This window comes from Saccopteryx leptura, chromosome 1 (assembly GCF_036850995.1).
Source record: "Saccopteryx leptura isolate mSacLep1 chromosome 1, mSacLep1_pri_phased_curated, whole genome shotgun sequence".
Lineage (NCBI taxonomy): Eukaryota > Metazoa > Chordata > Mammalia > Chiroptera > Emballonuridae > Saccopteryx > Saccopteryx leptura.
In genome coordinates this window covers 247,589,803-247,607,686 of record NC_089503.1, presented here as the reverse complement: position 1 = coordinate 247,607,686, position 17,884 = coordinate 247,589,803, and the positions used below count along the sequence as shown (strand labels likewise).

Here is a 17,884-nt window from a genome sequence, read left to right as displayed (position 1 = left end):
CGCATTGCAACACCTTAATTGTTAATTGATTGCTTTCTCATAGGTGCCTTGAGTAGGCCGAGTAACCCCTTGCTCGAGCCAGCAACCTTGGGACCAAGCTGGTGAGCTTTTTGCTCAAACCAGATGAGCCCTTGCTCAAGCTGGCGACTTCGGGGTCTTGAACCTTGGTCTTCCGCATCCCAGTCTGACGCTCTATCCACTGCGCCACCGCCTGGTCAGGCAACACTAGGGGATATTTAGCAGTTTCTGCTGCAGCTCCTTTGGGAGTTGTGTGTGTGTGTGTGTGTGTGTGTGGGGGGGTCTGGCCTGACGCTTGGCTCATCAAGGCTGGCCTCAGATTTGACTGTGTGATTTCGGGCAAGTATCCTCGCCACTCTGAGCCTCTATTTTCTCAGAAGTGGGTTTACTATTCCACTGTTTCAAGTTCATCAGTAAAGCATTCTGTAACACTGAAACACCAGGGACAGTGTAAGGGCTTATTAACTGCACATGCCCAGTAGGAAGGGGATTCATGTTTTGTTGAGCACTGACCACTTAATGATTCTGGAGGCTTTAAATATCTAAACATCTTCTAATCTCCCAAAATGACCCCCAAGGTAGGGCTATGGTTGGGCCCATTGTACAGATGGAGAAAACTGAGGCCCAGAGAGGTGAATTCTGGTCCCGAAAGTCATGGTTGGAACTGGAGAGATTACAATCGAGGAAGCCAAACTTCCAAGGGAGGAAATGATGAAAGGGCTTAGGGAGGAATTTGGGTGGGCTGAGCCAAATAGCTAAAAGCTCCCAACACCCAGCTGTCTGATTTGAACATTTACTTTGCACCTACTTTCCTCCGGTGCCTGCCACCCTTAAGAGCGGGCCTGGTGTGAGTCACCCAGGCTGTCATTTGCCACTTGCTTTTGTGACTGACTCAGACTTTGTCAAGGGTTGCTCCTGGCCTCCCAGCAGCAATGAAGTGAAACCTGTAGGAGGAAAGTCTGAGATTAGATTTTGGGGTGGGATAGAGTAGGCAGGGTTTTGGAGATAGAAAGTGTAAGAGGCAAGAGAGAGCTGCACGTAACTGGAGAGTGGCAGTGAATATTTGCTTATCTGACCAACATTTATTGAGTGCCTGCCAGGATCTTCCCAGGCAGTGGGGTGCAGTAAGGGCAGATGTGATTGCCCCTTGCTCTCTTTTCAGTTGGAGGGGAGGAGAGCCATGAATGAGTCATCAAATAAGGAAGAAAGATAACAGGGCTAGGTGATGGGAGTATCCCAGGAGAACTTTGATCCGAGTGCCAGAGAGGGCCTCTCTGAGGAGGTGGTATTGAAACTGGAACCAAGACCTGGAGAAGGAGAAGGAGCTGGCCATGGAAAGAACTGGGTGGGTTGGGGTGGGGATGATCTGGAAGAAGAAACAGGTCCTGGGGTAAGGCCATGTTTGGTCTGTTGGAAGAAGAGCTAAGTGGCTGGAGAGAGGTGATGGCTGGGAGAAGCAGTTTATGTAGGACCTTGTGGGCCACTTAAATGACTTGGGTTTCCCCCTTCCCACCCACCAAGGGAGGGAGGGGCCCTCGAGAGCTATGAACTGAGAAGGGCAGGACCTGATTTAGGTGCTCACAGAGCTAGTGGCTGCTGTGGGGAGGACAGACTGGAGGCCAGGGTGGGAGCTATGGGACTAGGGCAGATGGGTGCATTTCATTCTCCCAGCAGCTCCAGAAGCTGGAGATTATTACACTGGGGAACAATTTTTTTTTTCATTTTCTGTTGCATGAGGTTTTAGAACTTTTTCTATATATTTATATTTCTGCATCGCTGATTCCAAATCTGAAATCCGTTTTTTGATGCATGCTCTAGTTTTTAGCAATTTTAATTTCTTTTTGTTGCAGTTAATGGCATGCATTAGTTTTTAAATTGGAGTTAAAGGGCAACGACTTTTGGATTGAACATAACCACCAGGCAATTAATGTTTTACAAACATCACTTTTATATAATTGTAGTTGTTTTTAAATGTAAAAAAATATTATCTGATAAAAACACCCTCTTATTTTGTTTTAAGATCGAATCATGGCTTCTTCGAGTAGGCGTAAATATAAGTATAGTCCTGACACCTTCTGTTATATATGTGGCTGTTACACACTTCAACGTCAAAGGAGCAATATTTCATCATTTGTGACACGTGCATATATTGCCTATTTTCAAGTTCCCCTTGGCGATCAAGACAAGAATTGGGCTCCTCACATTGTGTGTCATAATTGTGAGGAAATGCTTCGTGACTGGACAAAAGGAAAACGCAAAGGAATGCCTTTTGGTATTCCCATTGTTTGGCGTGAACCTAAGGACCACAGTAGTGACTGTTAATTCTGTCTGATCCATACAAAGGGCATCGGCAAGAAAAAATGGCATATGATCGCATATCCTAATATTCCTTCAGCAATATGACCTATCCCACATTCCCAGTTCCAGTTTTCAGTGGTTTTATTTCTTCTAAGGACAAAGAAAGTGAACATGGTGATCAAGTGTATTTTGATAAGATGCATGAGGAAATGGTTGTAGAATCTGAAGGGTCTTCTTCTGATGCCAAGCAGTCATTAACCCCTCAGCAGTTCAGCCAACCCGAATTGAATGACTTAGTAAGAATGACATAAAAATTGTCCTCGACTTTCTGAAGTATGAGGAGCATAACTGGATCATTTGTGTGGATCTTTTTTTTCTTCTTCTTCTTTTTTAAGCTGGAAACGGGGAGAGACAGACAGACTCCCACATGCGCCCGACCGGGATCCACCCGGCACGCCCACCAGGGGCGAAGCTCTGCCCACCAGGGGGCGATGCTCTGCCCCTCCGGGGCGTCGCTCTGCATGACCAGAGCCACTCTAGCGCCTGGGGCAGAGGCCAAGGAGCCATCCCCAGCGCCTGGGCCATCCTTGCTCCAATGGAGCCTCGGCTGCAGGAGGGGAAGAGAGAGACAGAGAGGAAGGGGGGGTGGAGAAGCAAATGGGCACTTCTCCTATGTGCCCTGGCCGGGAATTGAACCCAGGTCCCCCGCACGCCAGGCCGACGCTCTACCGCTGAGCCAACCGGCCAGGGCCTCATTTGTGTGGATCTTAAAATGGTAAATTTCCTGCTAGGCAACAGAGAGGTTTCACGAAGTATCCTTGCTTTCTGTGTTTGTGGGACAGCCGAGTTTGGGAGAAACACTGGACACAGAAGGAGTGGCCAAAACGTGAAGCTCTGGAAGTAGGGATGCAAAATATTGTGAATGAACCTGTAGTTAATCAAGACAGGATCATTTTTCCCCCACTTCACATCAAACTTGGCTTAATGAAGCAATTTGTTCAGGCTTTGAATAGAGAAAGTGAATGCTTTCAACATATTTCTGCTTTTCCTGCCTTGTCTTTCAAGAAGATAAGAGCAGGTATATTTGATGGACCTCAAATTTGAACGCTCATACGTGACAAAGAATTTGCCAGGAAGATGAATAAGGAGGAGAAAGCAGCATGGCAGTCTTTTGTGGCAGTTACAAAGAACTTCCTTGGCAACAAAAAAGAAAACTATGAACTTCTGGTTCAAAGGATGCTGTTGGCTTTCCGTGATATTGGATGTAACATGAGCGTTAAGATTTACTTCCTGGCCTGACCAGGCGGTGGCGCAGTGGATAGAGTGTCGGATTGGGATGCCGAAGACCAGGTTCAAGACCCCGAGGTTGCCAGCTTGAGCATGGGCTCACCTGGTTTGAGCAAAAACTCACCAGCTTGGACCCAAGGTCGCTGGCTCAAGCAAGGGGTTACTTGGTCTGCTGAAGGCCCGCGGTCAAGGCACATATGAGAAAGCAACCAATGAACAACTAAGGTGTAGCAATGTGCAATGAAAAACTAATGATTGATGCTTCTCATCTCTCCGTTCCTGTCTGTCCCTGTCTATCCCTCTCTCTGACTCTCTGTCTCTGTAAACAAACAAACAAACAAACAAAAGATTCACTTCCTGAACAGTCACCTTGATAAGTTTCCCAAAAATCTTGGAGCTGTTAGTGATGAGCAGGGAGAATGCTTTCATCAAGATCTGATGACGATGGAAGAGCGTTATCAGGAGCGATGGGACAGAAATATGATGGCAGACTACTGCTGGAGCATCAAACAAGATTGTCCTCAACAAGTACACAAAAGCAAGAGCTACAAACGCAAATTTTTGCCTGAATAGAATTTAAATAAGTTTTGCGCAAATTTTATGATTAAAATAAGTGTTTTAATATGTTCTATCTCAAAATTGTAGACAAATTCTGATGCAATCATATCTTTTAGTGTATTAGTATATTTACTGCATTATATAAATTATTACATTTTCACAAAGATGATGTCCAAGAAGACATTCTACTTCATTATGTTAAACTAAATGTTGAAAATTTTATAATAAGATGAAAACCTAATATCTTGAATTGCAAAAAAAACTGTAGCTTACAGAGAAAAACTAATGTCAGATTTGAGATCAGTACACTTGAATTAGGTAAGAACAAGTGTTTTTGTGGATGCAACAAAATTTTTGTTCCCCAGTGTTATTATTGTCCCCAGTTTACAGATGAGGGAACTGAGGCCAAGAGAGATGAAGTGACTTATCCAAGGTCAAACAGCTTATAAGTAGCCTTCAAGGTCAGAATAAACAGCCAGGGATCTTTCAACTGGATTGTAGCCCATACAGACTGAGCAGCCTGTTAATTCATTGCCTCCATTTTTAAATTATTTGAAATATTCTTGTTAATTTTAGTATTTGTTAATTCGTGGTTTCTCTACCACAACTTGTCCGGTCTAAGAGAGCTGGGGCCAGATCTGTCATGGTCACTATGGTGTTTCAGAAGCTAGGACAGGGTGTGGCATGGGGTAAGTGCTTGGTAATTGAGTCACTTTGACAATTATTGAACACTTGCTGTGTGTGAGCCTGTGGGGAGTTCTGGGTACACAGACCTGTTACTTGCAGTGAGTGAGAAGGTGGATTCATCTATTCACTTATCCAACCAACATTTATTGAGGTCCTACTGTGTGCAGGTCCTGTGGGCACAGTGGAGTGATCACCCCTGGAGGTGACCCATGACAACCCCTCTCTCTCCTTTCAGTGTGCATGGCCCAATGCCAGAGACAGAGACTGTTATGGGGTAATTAAGGCTGTGATGGGGAACTGTAAGGGGCTGCTGGAACCCAAAGGGGACCCCTGGCTAGCCTCGGGGAGTTGAGAAGCTTCTGGAAGGAGGAAGTAAGCTGAGACCTGAGGAATGAGCCATGGGTTGGGAAAAGTGCTCCTAGAGGTAGGCAGAGCCTGGCAAAAGCAGAGGAGGCTACATAGGATAGGGCAACTCCAGTCAGTGGGGCCACAGTTTCCCAGAATTGGGGGCTCAGGTATAATGCCTGCTGTCCCAGCGCCCTGGGTGGCCATCAGCAGCTCCAAAGCCAGCCAGCCCCACATGCCCACATGGCCTTGGTGTTTCCTAGGGAAGTCCTATGTTCCCTCTAGGCCAAACAGCCATAAAGAAAAATAGGGAAATTTTTTGAAATGTTTCCTTTTTAAAAACTTTGAAATGTAAATAAATAACAGATAATTTGTTTTTGGACATCAATAGCTGTGTCCTAGCTTGGAATGATGTCTTTCTGAGGTGGTTGGATAGATTACAAATGTTCTCCCACTCTCTGGACCCAGGGAGGGCAGTGCTTTGCCCAGTGTCACAAGACATGCACAGCTACAGCTTGGCTTGGACTGAATTGAGGGAAGGGAGTTGGGCTGCATTTGAATCTCACAAATTTATGTCTCCAGCCCAGTCTCATTGTCCCACTGCCTGGGGAGACATGGGGGAAGTGAGAGACCTCCCCGCCCAACTCCCCAGCCTGCCCACAGTCAACGTAGCACTGCACACAACTAATCAACAGATGTGTACTTAAATTCTGTTGAACAAGGAATACATTCCCACAATTCAAAATTCAAAAGGCACAAAAGAGGAGTCTGGGTAAAGTTGCCCTCTCTTTCCTAATCTCTTCCCTGATTTGTATTCAATCCCTGCACCTCCACAGTATGACCTCCTTGCAACAGCCCTGAATACTGGTCAAGTCCTGTCTCCCATCTGCCCACAGCCCTTCAGGGCTCCCACCTCCATCCCTTGGACTAAAAACCCAAGCCTTCACAGCAATCCACAAGGCCCTGCACTACCTGCCCCCATCCCCTCCCTGCCTTTACCTTCTCCTGCTCTCCCCCTCTCTCACTTTACTCCAGCCACACATGCCTCCTCACGCACAGCCTGGTCCTGCCCCAGGGCTTTTGCACAGACTGTTCCCTCTGCTTGGAATGTTCTTCTGCCAGAAATCTCCATAACTCCCTCCTCACCTCCTCCAGATCTTTGCTCAAATGTCACCTTCTCAATGGGGGCTTCTCTGAGCACCCCACTTAAAATTCATTTACAATCCCCCTGGTTCTGCTCTATTTTCCATAACACTTAGCACTTTTAGACAAAATAAGTCACTTATTCATTGCCCTCATTGTCACCCATCTTCTCCATGAGGATGTGAATTTTGTCTGTTGACTTCACTGCTGGATCCCAGTGCCTGGCACAGAGCAGATGCTCAATCAATGAATTTGAATTACTGCTTAAGCCTGTTTTTTATCTTTAAAACAGCCTCTTGACTTTGTTTCCTTTCTGCCTGCTGGCAGGCAGTTCATTCATTCGGTCATCAATCCATCCATTCATTCATTAAACTGTATGTTCTAGGTACCTACTGTATGCCAGGGAAGGTTTCAGACTCAGGGGACACAGTGTTGACAAAAGCAGACTCTGTTCCTGCCCTCATGGGGCTCACAGCTGTGTGTGTGTGTGTGGGGGGGGGCGGTCAGACCTAAAACTAGGTGGTTACAACTTCAGTACTGGGTGTGATGGGACACACAGAGGTTGCTGGGGGGTTGTCAGGGGAGGGTTCCTGGAGGGGGAAGTTCAGGGAGGAAAGGATAATCCAGGCAGAAGGTAAAGCCCAGGCAAAGGCCCTGTGGTGGGAGGACTGAGAGGAGCCAGTGTGGTTGACCTGAGTACATATAGGACCTGTGTCTCTCTGGCTTGGAGACAGGATGCTGCCTTTGTGGGGACTCAGATGCTGTGATGAGCACCCAGTGCCACCAGGTGGCGATGACGGTCAGTGTTTCCAGCCTCTCCCTCTGCCCAGAGCTGGGGTGGGGGAATCCTCTTGAGAACCCTAAGGGGAAAGGACCCCCAGAGAGTGCCAAGTTCCAAGCCAGGCCAACAGCCCCCTCTTGCAGCTTTCAGCCTCCTTACTACAGCAGCCATATACATCTCCCCATTAACAGATCTTTGGAAATTGTTCAATTTAGTGCTGTTGGGGACCAGAGGCCAGAGAGGGCAGATACATGCCTTAAGTCACAGAGCAGATCCTACCCCCTACCCAGCCTACACAGTACCTCCTCCCAGCCCTTAGTGCCCTGGGATGGGGACCTTTTATTTTTAACCTGCTCAGTGTACAGGGCCTTATTATAGCCCTGGGAAGCATCCAGGGTTTCCAATTTCCAAGGGAAATTAAAAACATTTTCTGCCCAAGAAAAGGAGCTGCCTGAGACTTCTCAGGGAGGTGTGGCCCAACTCCTCTCCTCCCCAAGGCTCCCAGGGGTCCCTCAGACCCCTCACTGGACTCTGTGCCTATCCCCACCCTGTACACCCGGTCTCCTTCTCCACCGGCACCTGGGCGCTGGAGGCTGGCAAGCTGCAGGTGGTGTGGTATGCCTGACCCTACCCCTTGCTGGTCTCAGGGTCTCCTTTTGTCATATGTCGCTGTGGTGCTCTTTGGCATCCTCCTGCTAATTCCCAAACTTGCTTATCTGTCTACTGTCTCTTTATGATCTTTGCTGGCCATCTGCCCTCTTACTAATTTTTTTTTCTGTTCCTTCAGTCCTTTGATAATTTTCTTTAAGCAGGCTTTAAAATGTCCCCCCTGAAATTACACAGTGGTGATGTAACACAGTCTTGTGACTATACTAAAAGCCACTGAGCCCTTGCTGTGTACTGTCCTGATACACCAAGGTTGTAGGTTTGATCCCCAGCTAGGGCACTTATAACACTCAACCAAATCGATGTTCTCTCTCTTCTTTCCTCTCTCTCTTAAAATCAATAAACAAACAAAAATAATTTTAAAGCCATTGAATTGCACATTTTACAATGGTAAATTTTATCTCAGTAAATTTTTTTTTTGTTTGTTTTTTTTACAGAGACAGAGAGTCAGAGAGAGGGATAGATAGGGACAGACAGACAGGAATGGAGAGAGATGAGAAGCATCAAGCATCAGTTTTTCATTGTGACACCTTAGTTGTTCATTGATTGCTTTCTCATATGTGCCTTGACCACCGGCCTTCAGCAGACCGAGTAACCCCTTGCTCGAGCCAGCGACCTTGGATCCAAGCTGGTGAGCTTTGCTCAAGCCAGATAAGCCCATGCGCTCAAGCTGGCAACCTCGGGGTCTCGAACCTGGGTCCTCCGCATCCCAGTCCGATGCTTTATCCACTGCGCCACCGCCTGGTCAGGCGTAAATTTTTTTTTATAAAATATGAACACATCTTTATTTTTAAACTTGGGTCATTTGTGCTGTTAATATCTGTGAACTCACATGATGGGTGGAGCTAGCTATGCTTTGTTCTCTAAGACACATTCAAATGAATACATATTTTAAAATGTTAAATCCTAGTGGGATAGCTCTGTTGGTTAGATTGTCATACAGATATGCAAAGTTGTTGGTTCGATCCCTGGTCAGGGCACATATGAGAACAAATCGATGTTTCTGTCTGTCTCCCTTCCTTCCTCTCTCTCTAAAATCAATCAATAAATTTTTTAAAATGTTAAAACTTCAGCCCTGGCCGGTTGGCTCAGCGGTAGAGCGTCGGCCTAGCGTGCGGAGGACCTGGGTTCGATTCCCGGCCAGGGCACACAGGAGAAGCGCCCATTTGCTTCTCCACCCCTCCGCCGCGCTTTCCTCTCTGTCTCTCTCTTCCCCTCCCGCAGCCGAGGCTCCATTGGAGCAAAGATGGCCCGGGCGCTGGGGATGGCTCTGTGGCCTCTGCCTCAGGCACTAGAGTGGCTCTGGTCGCAACATGGCGACGCCCAGGATGGGCAGAGCATCGCCCCCTGGTGGGCAGAGCGTCGCCCCATGGTGGGCGTGCCGGGTGGATCCCGGTCGGGCACATGCAGGAGTGTTTGACTGTCTCTCCGTTTCCAGCTTCAGAAAAATGAAAAAAAAAAAAAAAAGTTAAAACTTCATCTGTGTATTAATGTACAAATGGGTGTAAAGACAGTAGGTGCCCTATAATTAAGAGAACTCTACTGGGCACTTATGTGCACCAGGATGTTTTCATGGGCAAATTTATTTAATCCTGCATATGCCAGGAGGCAGCTGCTACCATTACCCCATTGTACAGATGAGGAGACTGAGGTGTAGAGAGGTGAAATGATGGTCCCAAGGTCATGTGGCCTGTGTCCTAACCACTACTCCACACTGCCCAATGAGCACACCCATTCTCTGAAAGAGAAAACTGGACTAAATCCAGAGAAACAATGGAAAACTGGTAGCCTGAAGGCTGAATCCAGACCCATGCCCTCCAGATGATTTCATTTGATTTAAACCTAAAACAAACAAACACAACTTTTGGTTTCAATAAAACCTTATTTACAAAAAGGTGGTTGGGACTTGGCCCCAAGCCAAAGTTTGCAAATCCTCATTCTCCTTTTTTTTTTTTTTTACAGAGACAGAGAGAGTCAGATAGATAGGGACAAACAGACAAGAAGGGAGAGAGATGAGAAGCATTAATCATCAGTTTTTCATTGCGACACCTTAGTTGTTCATTGATTGCTTTCTCATATGTGCCTTGACTGCGGGCCTTCAGCAGACCGAGTAACCCCTTGCTCGAGCCAGCGACCTTGGATCCAAGCTGGTGAGCCTTGCTCAAGCCAGATGAGCCTGTGCTCAAGCTGGCGACCTCGGGGTCTCGAACCTGGGTCCTCTGCATCCCAGTCCGACGCTTTATCCACTGCGCCACCACCCAGTCAGGCTGACATTCTCCATTTTTCAGCTCCTCTAAACACTTAACACTCTGCCCTCTAGCACTGCTTTAGCTGCTGCATTGCACACATTCCATGTGTTGTGATTTATGATCAATTCAAAATATTTTCTAGTTTTCTCTGTGATTTCTTCTTTGACTGAATTTGGGTCACAGCTGCCCAGCCATCTGTGTTACCTGCTAGCCCCAAATGACATCTGAGTTTGAGGTCTTTTAGATGTCAACATTAAGCCGCTTCAGGAACTTAAAGGCCTACCTTCCCTGGGACTGACCGCTTTTTATTAGTTAACAAATACTTATTGAGTGCCCACTATGTCCCAAGCATTTTCCTGGGTGCCGGGCAGTGGTGAACAGGTGGCTATGTGGGGCTCACATGAGGCCCGAGAGCCACCTCAAGTCCACAACTCGGCTCCATTTCTCTCTGCCCATCCACCTACTGGCCCTGGCTCAAATTTAGGAGTACATTTTTGACTCCTCTCAATCCCCATTCTCCAATCCAGTTCATCAACAGCTCTTGACAGCCCAACTCCAAAGTAAATCTGACATCTGTCCACTTCTCTCCTCCCATGACCTGACTTGGTCCAGCCCCCTTCTCTCCAGGCCTCACTGGGTCACCTGCATAGCTTCCCCCTGCCCCCACCCATGCTCTCTAGATCCACCCTAAATGGTTCTTCCAGCCTCAGCCACAGTGATCTCAAAACTTCCATCAGGTCACTTCTCTCCTTGGCTTGAAACTGCCACAGCTGCCTGTCTCCCTAAGGATAAGAACCAAACAGCTCACCACCGCCTGCCTCCGCTCCTCCTGCTCTCCCTCAGTCACTCTGATTTGGCCATGCAGGCCTCCTCACTCTTCTTAGAACAACCCACGTGAGTTCATTTATTAATTCAACTAACATTTAAAGAGTTATTGTGTGTCAGGCCTTCTTTTAGGCACTAGGAACACAGCAGGAAATGAGCTTGTGTAGTTGACATTCTAGAGGAGGGACACAAACAAAGGAAACATGTCAAGAAAAAGGTAATTATAGGAATTAAGGTTGTGAGAGTTGAGAAAGAAGTACACGATGGGGGGATGGGGTAGAGGATGGTTGGGGCTGTCTTTGATGATCTGGGATGGTTTCATGAAGGAGGTAACATTTTTTTTATTTTTTTATTTTTTTAGGAGGTAACATTTTTATCAAGATCATTGCTTGCTGGGCTTTTAGTAGAAGACATTAGGGTATAGGGCAAGGGGGGAGAGGGTTGCCCCGGGGATCTCAAATATCTTACTCAATGCCTAGGTTCAATGTGTCTTCTGTGAGCTACAAGAACCACAGGTACTGCGGTCAGAAGAGGGAATGTTTCTTCCCCAGGCCTGCAAGAGGGGTAGTGCTGCCCGAATTGGGCTGGGAATTACCTAACACATGTGACAACCACTGGGTGGAACCATCCTTTCTGTCCAGTCCTAACAGAATCTCCCACAGAAATCCACGCCCCCACCCATCCTTTCTCCAGGCACATGGAGTTAGTGTAGTGCCCTGCGTTGCCTGCAGTCCCAGGGGCCGGTCATCTCACCTTTCTAGCCTGTGATGTGATTCAGAGCTGTGCTATCTTTAACTTTGGGCCAGGACGCTCTGCTCCCCTCCTGTAAACACTGCTCAGATGACAGTGTTGGAATCCCACGGGGGTGATGGATACTGATCACGGCCAAACCGTGCTCCCTGTGTTCCCTGGTGCTGCCCCAAGTAGTCCAAGGACTGAAATTCCAGGAGTCGGAAGGCAGTCATCCATTTACTCACTCAACACCTGGGTGCTAAGGACATGGCAGTGACTATGACAGACCCTCACAGGGCTCTGGAAGGTCTGAAAATCACATCAAGCAGGTAGAAGATCAAAGGAGCAGAATTTCAGGCCCTGACTTCAGTTCTGTGGAGGCAGGGAGTTAAGGTGGGAAGAGACACTGAGTGGGGGTAGTGGCTCCCACTGATGAGGTGGGCTGCATGCTTCCTGGCTAAGTGAGGTTGAGCAAACCCCTACCCCTCTCTGAGCCTTTTTGCTCAACTATTAGTGAAGTGGGTCATTATCCTGGCTGTGTAGCCTTGGGCAGGCCTCTTGGCCTCTCTGAGCTTGTTTTTTTCACTGATAAATTACAGGTAAAATTTATCATCATGGTGCCCTCCCCCCCATTGGAATGTTCCATTTCACAGCATCACAATTTCACTTGGGACATATTTTGGAGCGGTGGGCTCCTCCTACACCCCCCATTTCTGCGCTCCTGATTGGTACAATCCCAGTGAACCTTAGGATTTTGGCTTGCAAAAGGTTGCCTTCCATCCTGCTAGCTGCCTCGTCTGGACACCTGGAAGAACCAGGTCATTCCTAACAGTTTTGAGCTGCTGAAACAACTCTCACCCAAACCTGCCCAAGCCTTGTTTTAAGATGGCATTCACTGGGGAGTCTGAGCTTGGAAAGAAAGCATTTGGCACAGACCAGTTTTCCTCTTTGGTGAGCCTTGTAACAGCTCTGAATACCCTCAAAATAGGAATAATGACACGTATTTGACAGGGTTGTTGTGAATAGTTAATGAGTTGCCCACATAAGCATGTAGAATGGTGGCAGCATAGTCAGGGCTCAATAAATGCTTTTGCTACTATTGTGTTTCCTAAGACATGGCTCCAAGAGCACCTGCTTTGAAACCATTCCTTTAAGGCAAGGATGTATTCATGCTGTACCTGAACGGGTGTTAGCTGTTGAGTTGTTGGGCATCCAGTGAAACCAGAAGAGGGAGAACCCTTCAGCCCAATGAACGAATGAAGGACTGGAAGTGAAATGTCACCAGGGCCCGATCCTCCCTGCTTGCCACAGGTGGGGAGAACATGGGAGAGATCAACCTTAGGAATAATGGTTTAACCCCACCCTTAAGGGGACTTGGAATATGCCTTACAGTGGGTGCTCGGGAAAAACTCAATGACCACCTAACGGGACAGTGCTTTGGGTAAGTTTGTGCCAGAGAAAACTAGAACTTCGTAAGTGAGCTTGCAGTAGGAAAAAAGACTAACTTGTGGTGGCACAGAGGATAGGGCATCAACCTGGAATGCTGAGGTCACCGGTTCGAAGCCCTAGGCTTGCCCAGTGAAGGCACACAAGAAGCAACTACAAGTTGATGATTCCCGCTCCCCTCTACGCCCCTCTGTCTTTCTCTCTCCTTTCTCTAAAATCAATAAATAAAATCTTAGAGAGAGAGAGAGGTCTGAATTTTTCCTAAGTTGGAACCAGCTCCAGGAAACCCATGAAGTTCATGGACAGACCTCTCGGCCCACAGGGCCCTACCTGTTCCATCAATAGGTCTCATTGAGTTAGGAGGCCTTTCTGTTTCCTTAGCCCTTCCTCACTTTTCAGAAGGGTCAAACCACCTTCTTTTCCATGGCAACACTACTGCAAAGAGGGGATCTGTATTCAGTCAGTGGTTTTCACTTTTTCTTTTTATGCAGTAATACTCTCATTTCCAAATGAAATCTTATACAGAGCCCAGCACATAGAGAACTCCTCCAGTCAGAGACGGCGGCCCGAGGGCTGCTCCTTTAAATGGACTGGCACCATGACCTCTTGCTCTCAGGGGCACGCTCTCCCCACCATCTCCCCTGCCTACCCCAGCAAGAAACTGTAGAGTGTTTCTCTTCAAATGTTGTCTTTTTAATGACTTAAACACCAGCGCCAGGACTTACAATTTAAACAGCCTCATTTCTTTATTCTGTGCTGTTTCCGGCCTCAACAGAAGGTAAAACCTGGTCTTGTAGATAAATAACATTCTATGTAACACTGCAAATCCACACAAGACCTGGCTTTCTCAGAGAGCGGAATATCCAGGGACCTGTTGTGGTGTCCAGAGGCCTCTGAGTAGCTGCCACTTGACAAGGAAGGCTGCGTGAGGTGTGGGGTGAGGATGCTGCTCTCCAGAATGTGACCTTTATCTTGAGCTTGTCCCCTTCTGCTATTCACTGATGTCCAAACAGGCCAAGAACAGTCCCCCTTCTGCCTGTCAGGGCACATACAGTATCTCCCAAGAAAAATCTCCCTGTAGCACGTTCTCTAACACGGGCACTTTATTCCCAGAGTGACAGGAAGCCAAGCTTTTGTATCACACCTCAGCTCTCAGCATTAACTGTCTCATTCAGCTGATTTACTTAGCTAATGCTGCACTCAGGATTTCCAGTTCCTTGAGCAGTGGTAAGAGTGTCTGGAGCCATTTGGGGAGGCTTTGCCTACAACAAAACCATGAACTTGTAAGAAGTGATCTCTGGGGCTGAAGCAGCCTGCAGTTCTAACTCAATCTGAAAACCAAGTCCCAAACCAGCCTAGTTTTCATTCAGTGGGAAACACATCAAGCTCAGCTCCAAGGGCACCTGGACTGAACCAGTTTAGAAAAAAAGACTTCCCTAATGAGGATGGGAATTCAGAAGGCCCAAGTAAAAGGCAAATGAGTTAAGTTTTAAGAAATATACAGCTACCCGAGTTTTAGGAGCTGATACTGTGGTCTTCTACCCCCCAAACCAAATTCTTCACATAATCAAGCTCATGCCTGAGGGCCTCGGCCACCTCAGGCATGACAAAACCCTTTATGCGTGAAATTAACTTACCAAGTTTTAAAAGAAAATTTAAAATTTTTAAGAAAAAAAAAATTCAGCAACAAAACCTCAGAACTCCTGTGCAATGCCTGTAGCCTGCTCACCTACTAAATAAACAGAACACCAAATCAGCCCAAAGCTATGCAAGTGGCCAGCTGCCCTGGACAGAGAGCTCTGCCTGTGCAGGCCAACTATGGCAATACAGGAGGGGGCGGGGTCTGACTGTGCGGGAAGAAGTGAGAGATGGTCTTGCTTTCTGAGTTTCCGATTTTCCACCTTAGGAGCCCTCAATCCTAACACTGCATTTTCTAGCTGGGTTTATCCAGCTATGTAAGGAGCAAAGAACAGACCCTCAGTTTCTTCCTGTTTCTCGCAGGGAAGGAAGGCAATGGCTTCAATCCCTCTGCCTCTCAGTAAGAAAGCAAAGTCTTCTGAAACCCAGGCAGATGGGATGTGTGGAAGGTCAATGTGTCCTCTCCCAACGAAGGATGGGTGTGTGTGCTCCTGGAGAAAGAGAGTTCCCTGAGCACATGATCCTGAAGGGTTCTAGCACCAACAGCTAACTCCTTTTCCCACTCTGCAGAGGTGAGGGGCCGTGGAGGTGGGAGAGCCCTTCTCCTGTTTCACCACCTGAAGTGCTGACCAAGAGAGGGTGAGGACTGGTGTGGGCTACACCTCTCTGAACCCCCCCGGGGGGGGGGCAGGACCCTATCAGTGCAGCTCAATGAAAGCCTCTAGCTCCTCAGGGATGAAGCCTTTGTAGGGAATCTTATTCTTGTCCAGAGAACGGGCTGCAAGGCACTGCAGGGTAACATAGTTGAAAGGCTGAATGGTGCTCTTAGCCAGCAGCTTCTCGTCCAGCAGCTCATAGGCCGTTTTCTTGAAGGCATTGGTGGCATCCATGTGGGCCCCTGCTTCAATCAGGGCATTCATGATCGCTGGACAATTGTTGTGGGCTGCTATGTGCAATGGGGTGTTGTTGTCAAAGTCCCGACTGTCTGGGTCTGCCCCACAGTCAAGTAGTACCTTGACCACCTGGAGGGAGGGGAATCTGCCCACTGGGTATCGGCCCACATTAGTAGTGTCCTTGTCCACGGCCATGTGTAAAGGGGTGAAGCCGTTCTTGCCCCGGGGAGCACATTTCAGCAGCCGGTAGACGGTCTGGTGCTTCAGATGCTCCTGGTCAGGCGTGCACTCCACTTTCTCCAACAGATAGAGCAGGTGGAGGATGATGGCCAGGGCCTTGGTAAATTGGACTGAGTCCCCAGGCTCCTTGGGCAGTTGCAGGGCCCGTTCCACTTCACGGACCCCTTTGCAGAGCACCCCCATGAGGTCTGTAAAGCTGATTTGTGTGCCCAAACTGCCCTTAGCTGCTCGGTCCTGAAGCACATAAGAGAAAAGTTCAGCAAAGGACAGGAAGCTACTTGCGGTCATGGGGCTCAGTGGCTCCAGGTTGTTCTGTTGCATGTCTAAGGCATATTTCCACAAGCGGATACAGCGCTCAAAATTGCCTGAGTCAGCGTACACTGCGCCCCTGTAACGGATATAATAGGAAGTGTCTGGGTGAGAGGGACCCAAGATGCGCTCTCGGATCAACAGGGCCTGCATTCGCATCTCATCCGGGTCAGTTATAAGTGCTTCCAATTCCTCAGCAGTGTTCACCTCTCTGGAATAGTCATAGGCCAGGACCAACTGTGGGGGTTCTGGTTTGGGCAGATATGCGCCCCCCTCGTGACGCAGCTCCATAGCCCGTCTCCAGTGTTTCAGGGCCCCAAGGAGATCGCGCTTCTTATCCACATACGTGGCTCCCAGCAGTTCCAAGGCTTCCACCGCAGCTTCCCGGCTGGTGGGGCAGCAGCTCTCGTAAGATTCACTGCTAAGTGGTTCTTCTGAGGAGGAACTGCAGCAGCTGGCATCCTGGGGCTTTCCACATTCCGGACTGGTGGAGGGGCTTTCTTGGGTCAGCTCTGGCTGCACCTCCTTCCCAGCAGGCTGTTCCTGGATAAGGTACTCCACGATGTTGGTGTGGCCGGTCACGCTGGCCGCCAACAAGGGGGTCATACCGTAGCCATCGCGTTCCATGCGGGCGTTGCACCCGAGCAGCAGCTGCAGGATCTCCAGGCTGCCGGACTCGGCGCAATCGTGCAGGGCTGTGTTACCCTTGGCGCTGCGCCGGTTCACTTGGGCGCCCTGCTCCAGCAGGTAGCGAGCGATCTCACGGTGGCCCTTGTAACAGGAGATCATGAGGCATGTGTGCCCGTGCCGGTTGGCCACCTCCAGATCCGCCTGGTGCTCGCCCACCAGGTAGCGCACCACCTCTAGGTGCCCATCAAAGCAGGCGGCGCGCAGGGGCGTGGAGTTGGTATGTGTGGTTCGGTTCACTGAGGCCCCGCGGCGTAGCAGGCTCTGCACCACGTCCAGGTGGCCGGCGGCCGAGGCGGCCCACAGCGGCGGCGCGCCCTCGATGGTTTCGCCATCGAAATGCACCGAGCCGCCCGCCTCCACGCTTGCGCCGCACCGGTCCACCAGGTATTCGACCACGTCCAGGTGGCCGTAGCGGGCAGCAATGAGCAGCGGCGTCCCCTCGCCAGCCACCTCGCCTGTCAGCTCATCCAACTCCTCCCGGCTCCGGCCGCTGAGCAGCTTTTGAAGCAGCTGAAGTTTGCCATCGCGGGCAGCGTTGTACACGACGGTGCGAAGGTCCATGGTCCACGCCTCCGGCAGGCCATGGGCCGACCGTTGCGGGACGGGTAGACGGCGGGCTAGAGCCCGTAGCGGCTGCCTACAACCTTCACTGTCTCCCCCGCCGCCATCTTAGGGGCTCCTTGGGCGGAACAAGATGGTTGCCGCAGCATATTGCGGTTGGCTAATGGGAGCGCGTAGAAAAGTGTAGTCTTCTGAGCCAGCCTTCTCTGTAGGATCGAGAAGGAACTGCGGAGATTGAGGACTATATCTCCCAGAAGTCCGCGGGCTATCCCCTGTGAACTTGTAGTACGGTGCATGGTGGGAGTTGTTGTTCCACTTGCCGCCGATTGCAGCGGAAAATGTCAACGCAAGACTACGATTCCCGAGATGCAATGCCATCGCGATAACTTATGGGAAGTTTTGTGGCCTTCTCAATGTAGATGCCAATAGGAAACACAAGCAAGGGCCAAAGACTGCATTCCCCAAAAGGCATCCGGAGCGACTTGGCGCCAGTTATGGAGCGTGAAGGCTGGCTAAGT

The 17,884-nt window shown here is 49.0% G+C and overlaps 1 protein-coding gene across 1 annotated transcript; it reads right to left on the bottom strand.

The window, feature by feature from the left end:
- Positions 1-13,756: 13,756 nt before the first annotated feature.
- FEM1A (fem-1 homolog A) lies at positions 13,757-17,543 on the bottom strand. The gene has a single exon (XM_066344785.1). It carries the CDS (start codon positions 17,364-17,366, stop codon positions 15,372-15,374), a length of 1,995 nt encoding a protein of 664 aa, XP_066200882.1. The 5' UTR covers positions 17,367-17,543; the 3' UTR covers positions 13,757-15,371.
- Between the last annotated feature and the right edge of the window lie 341 nt (positions 17,544-17,884).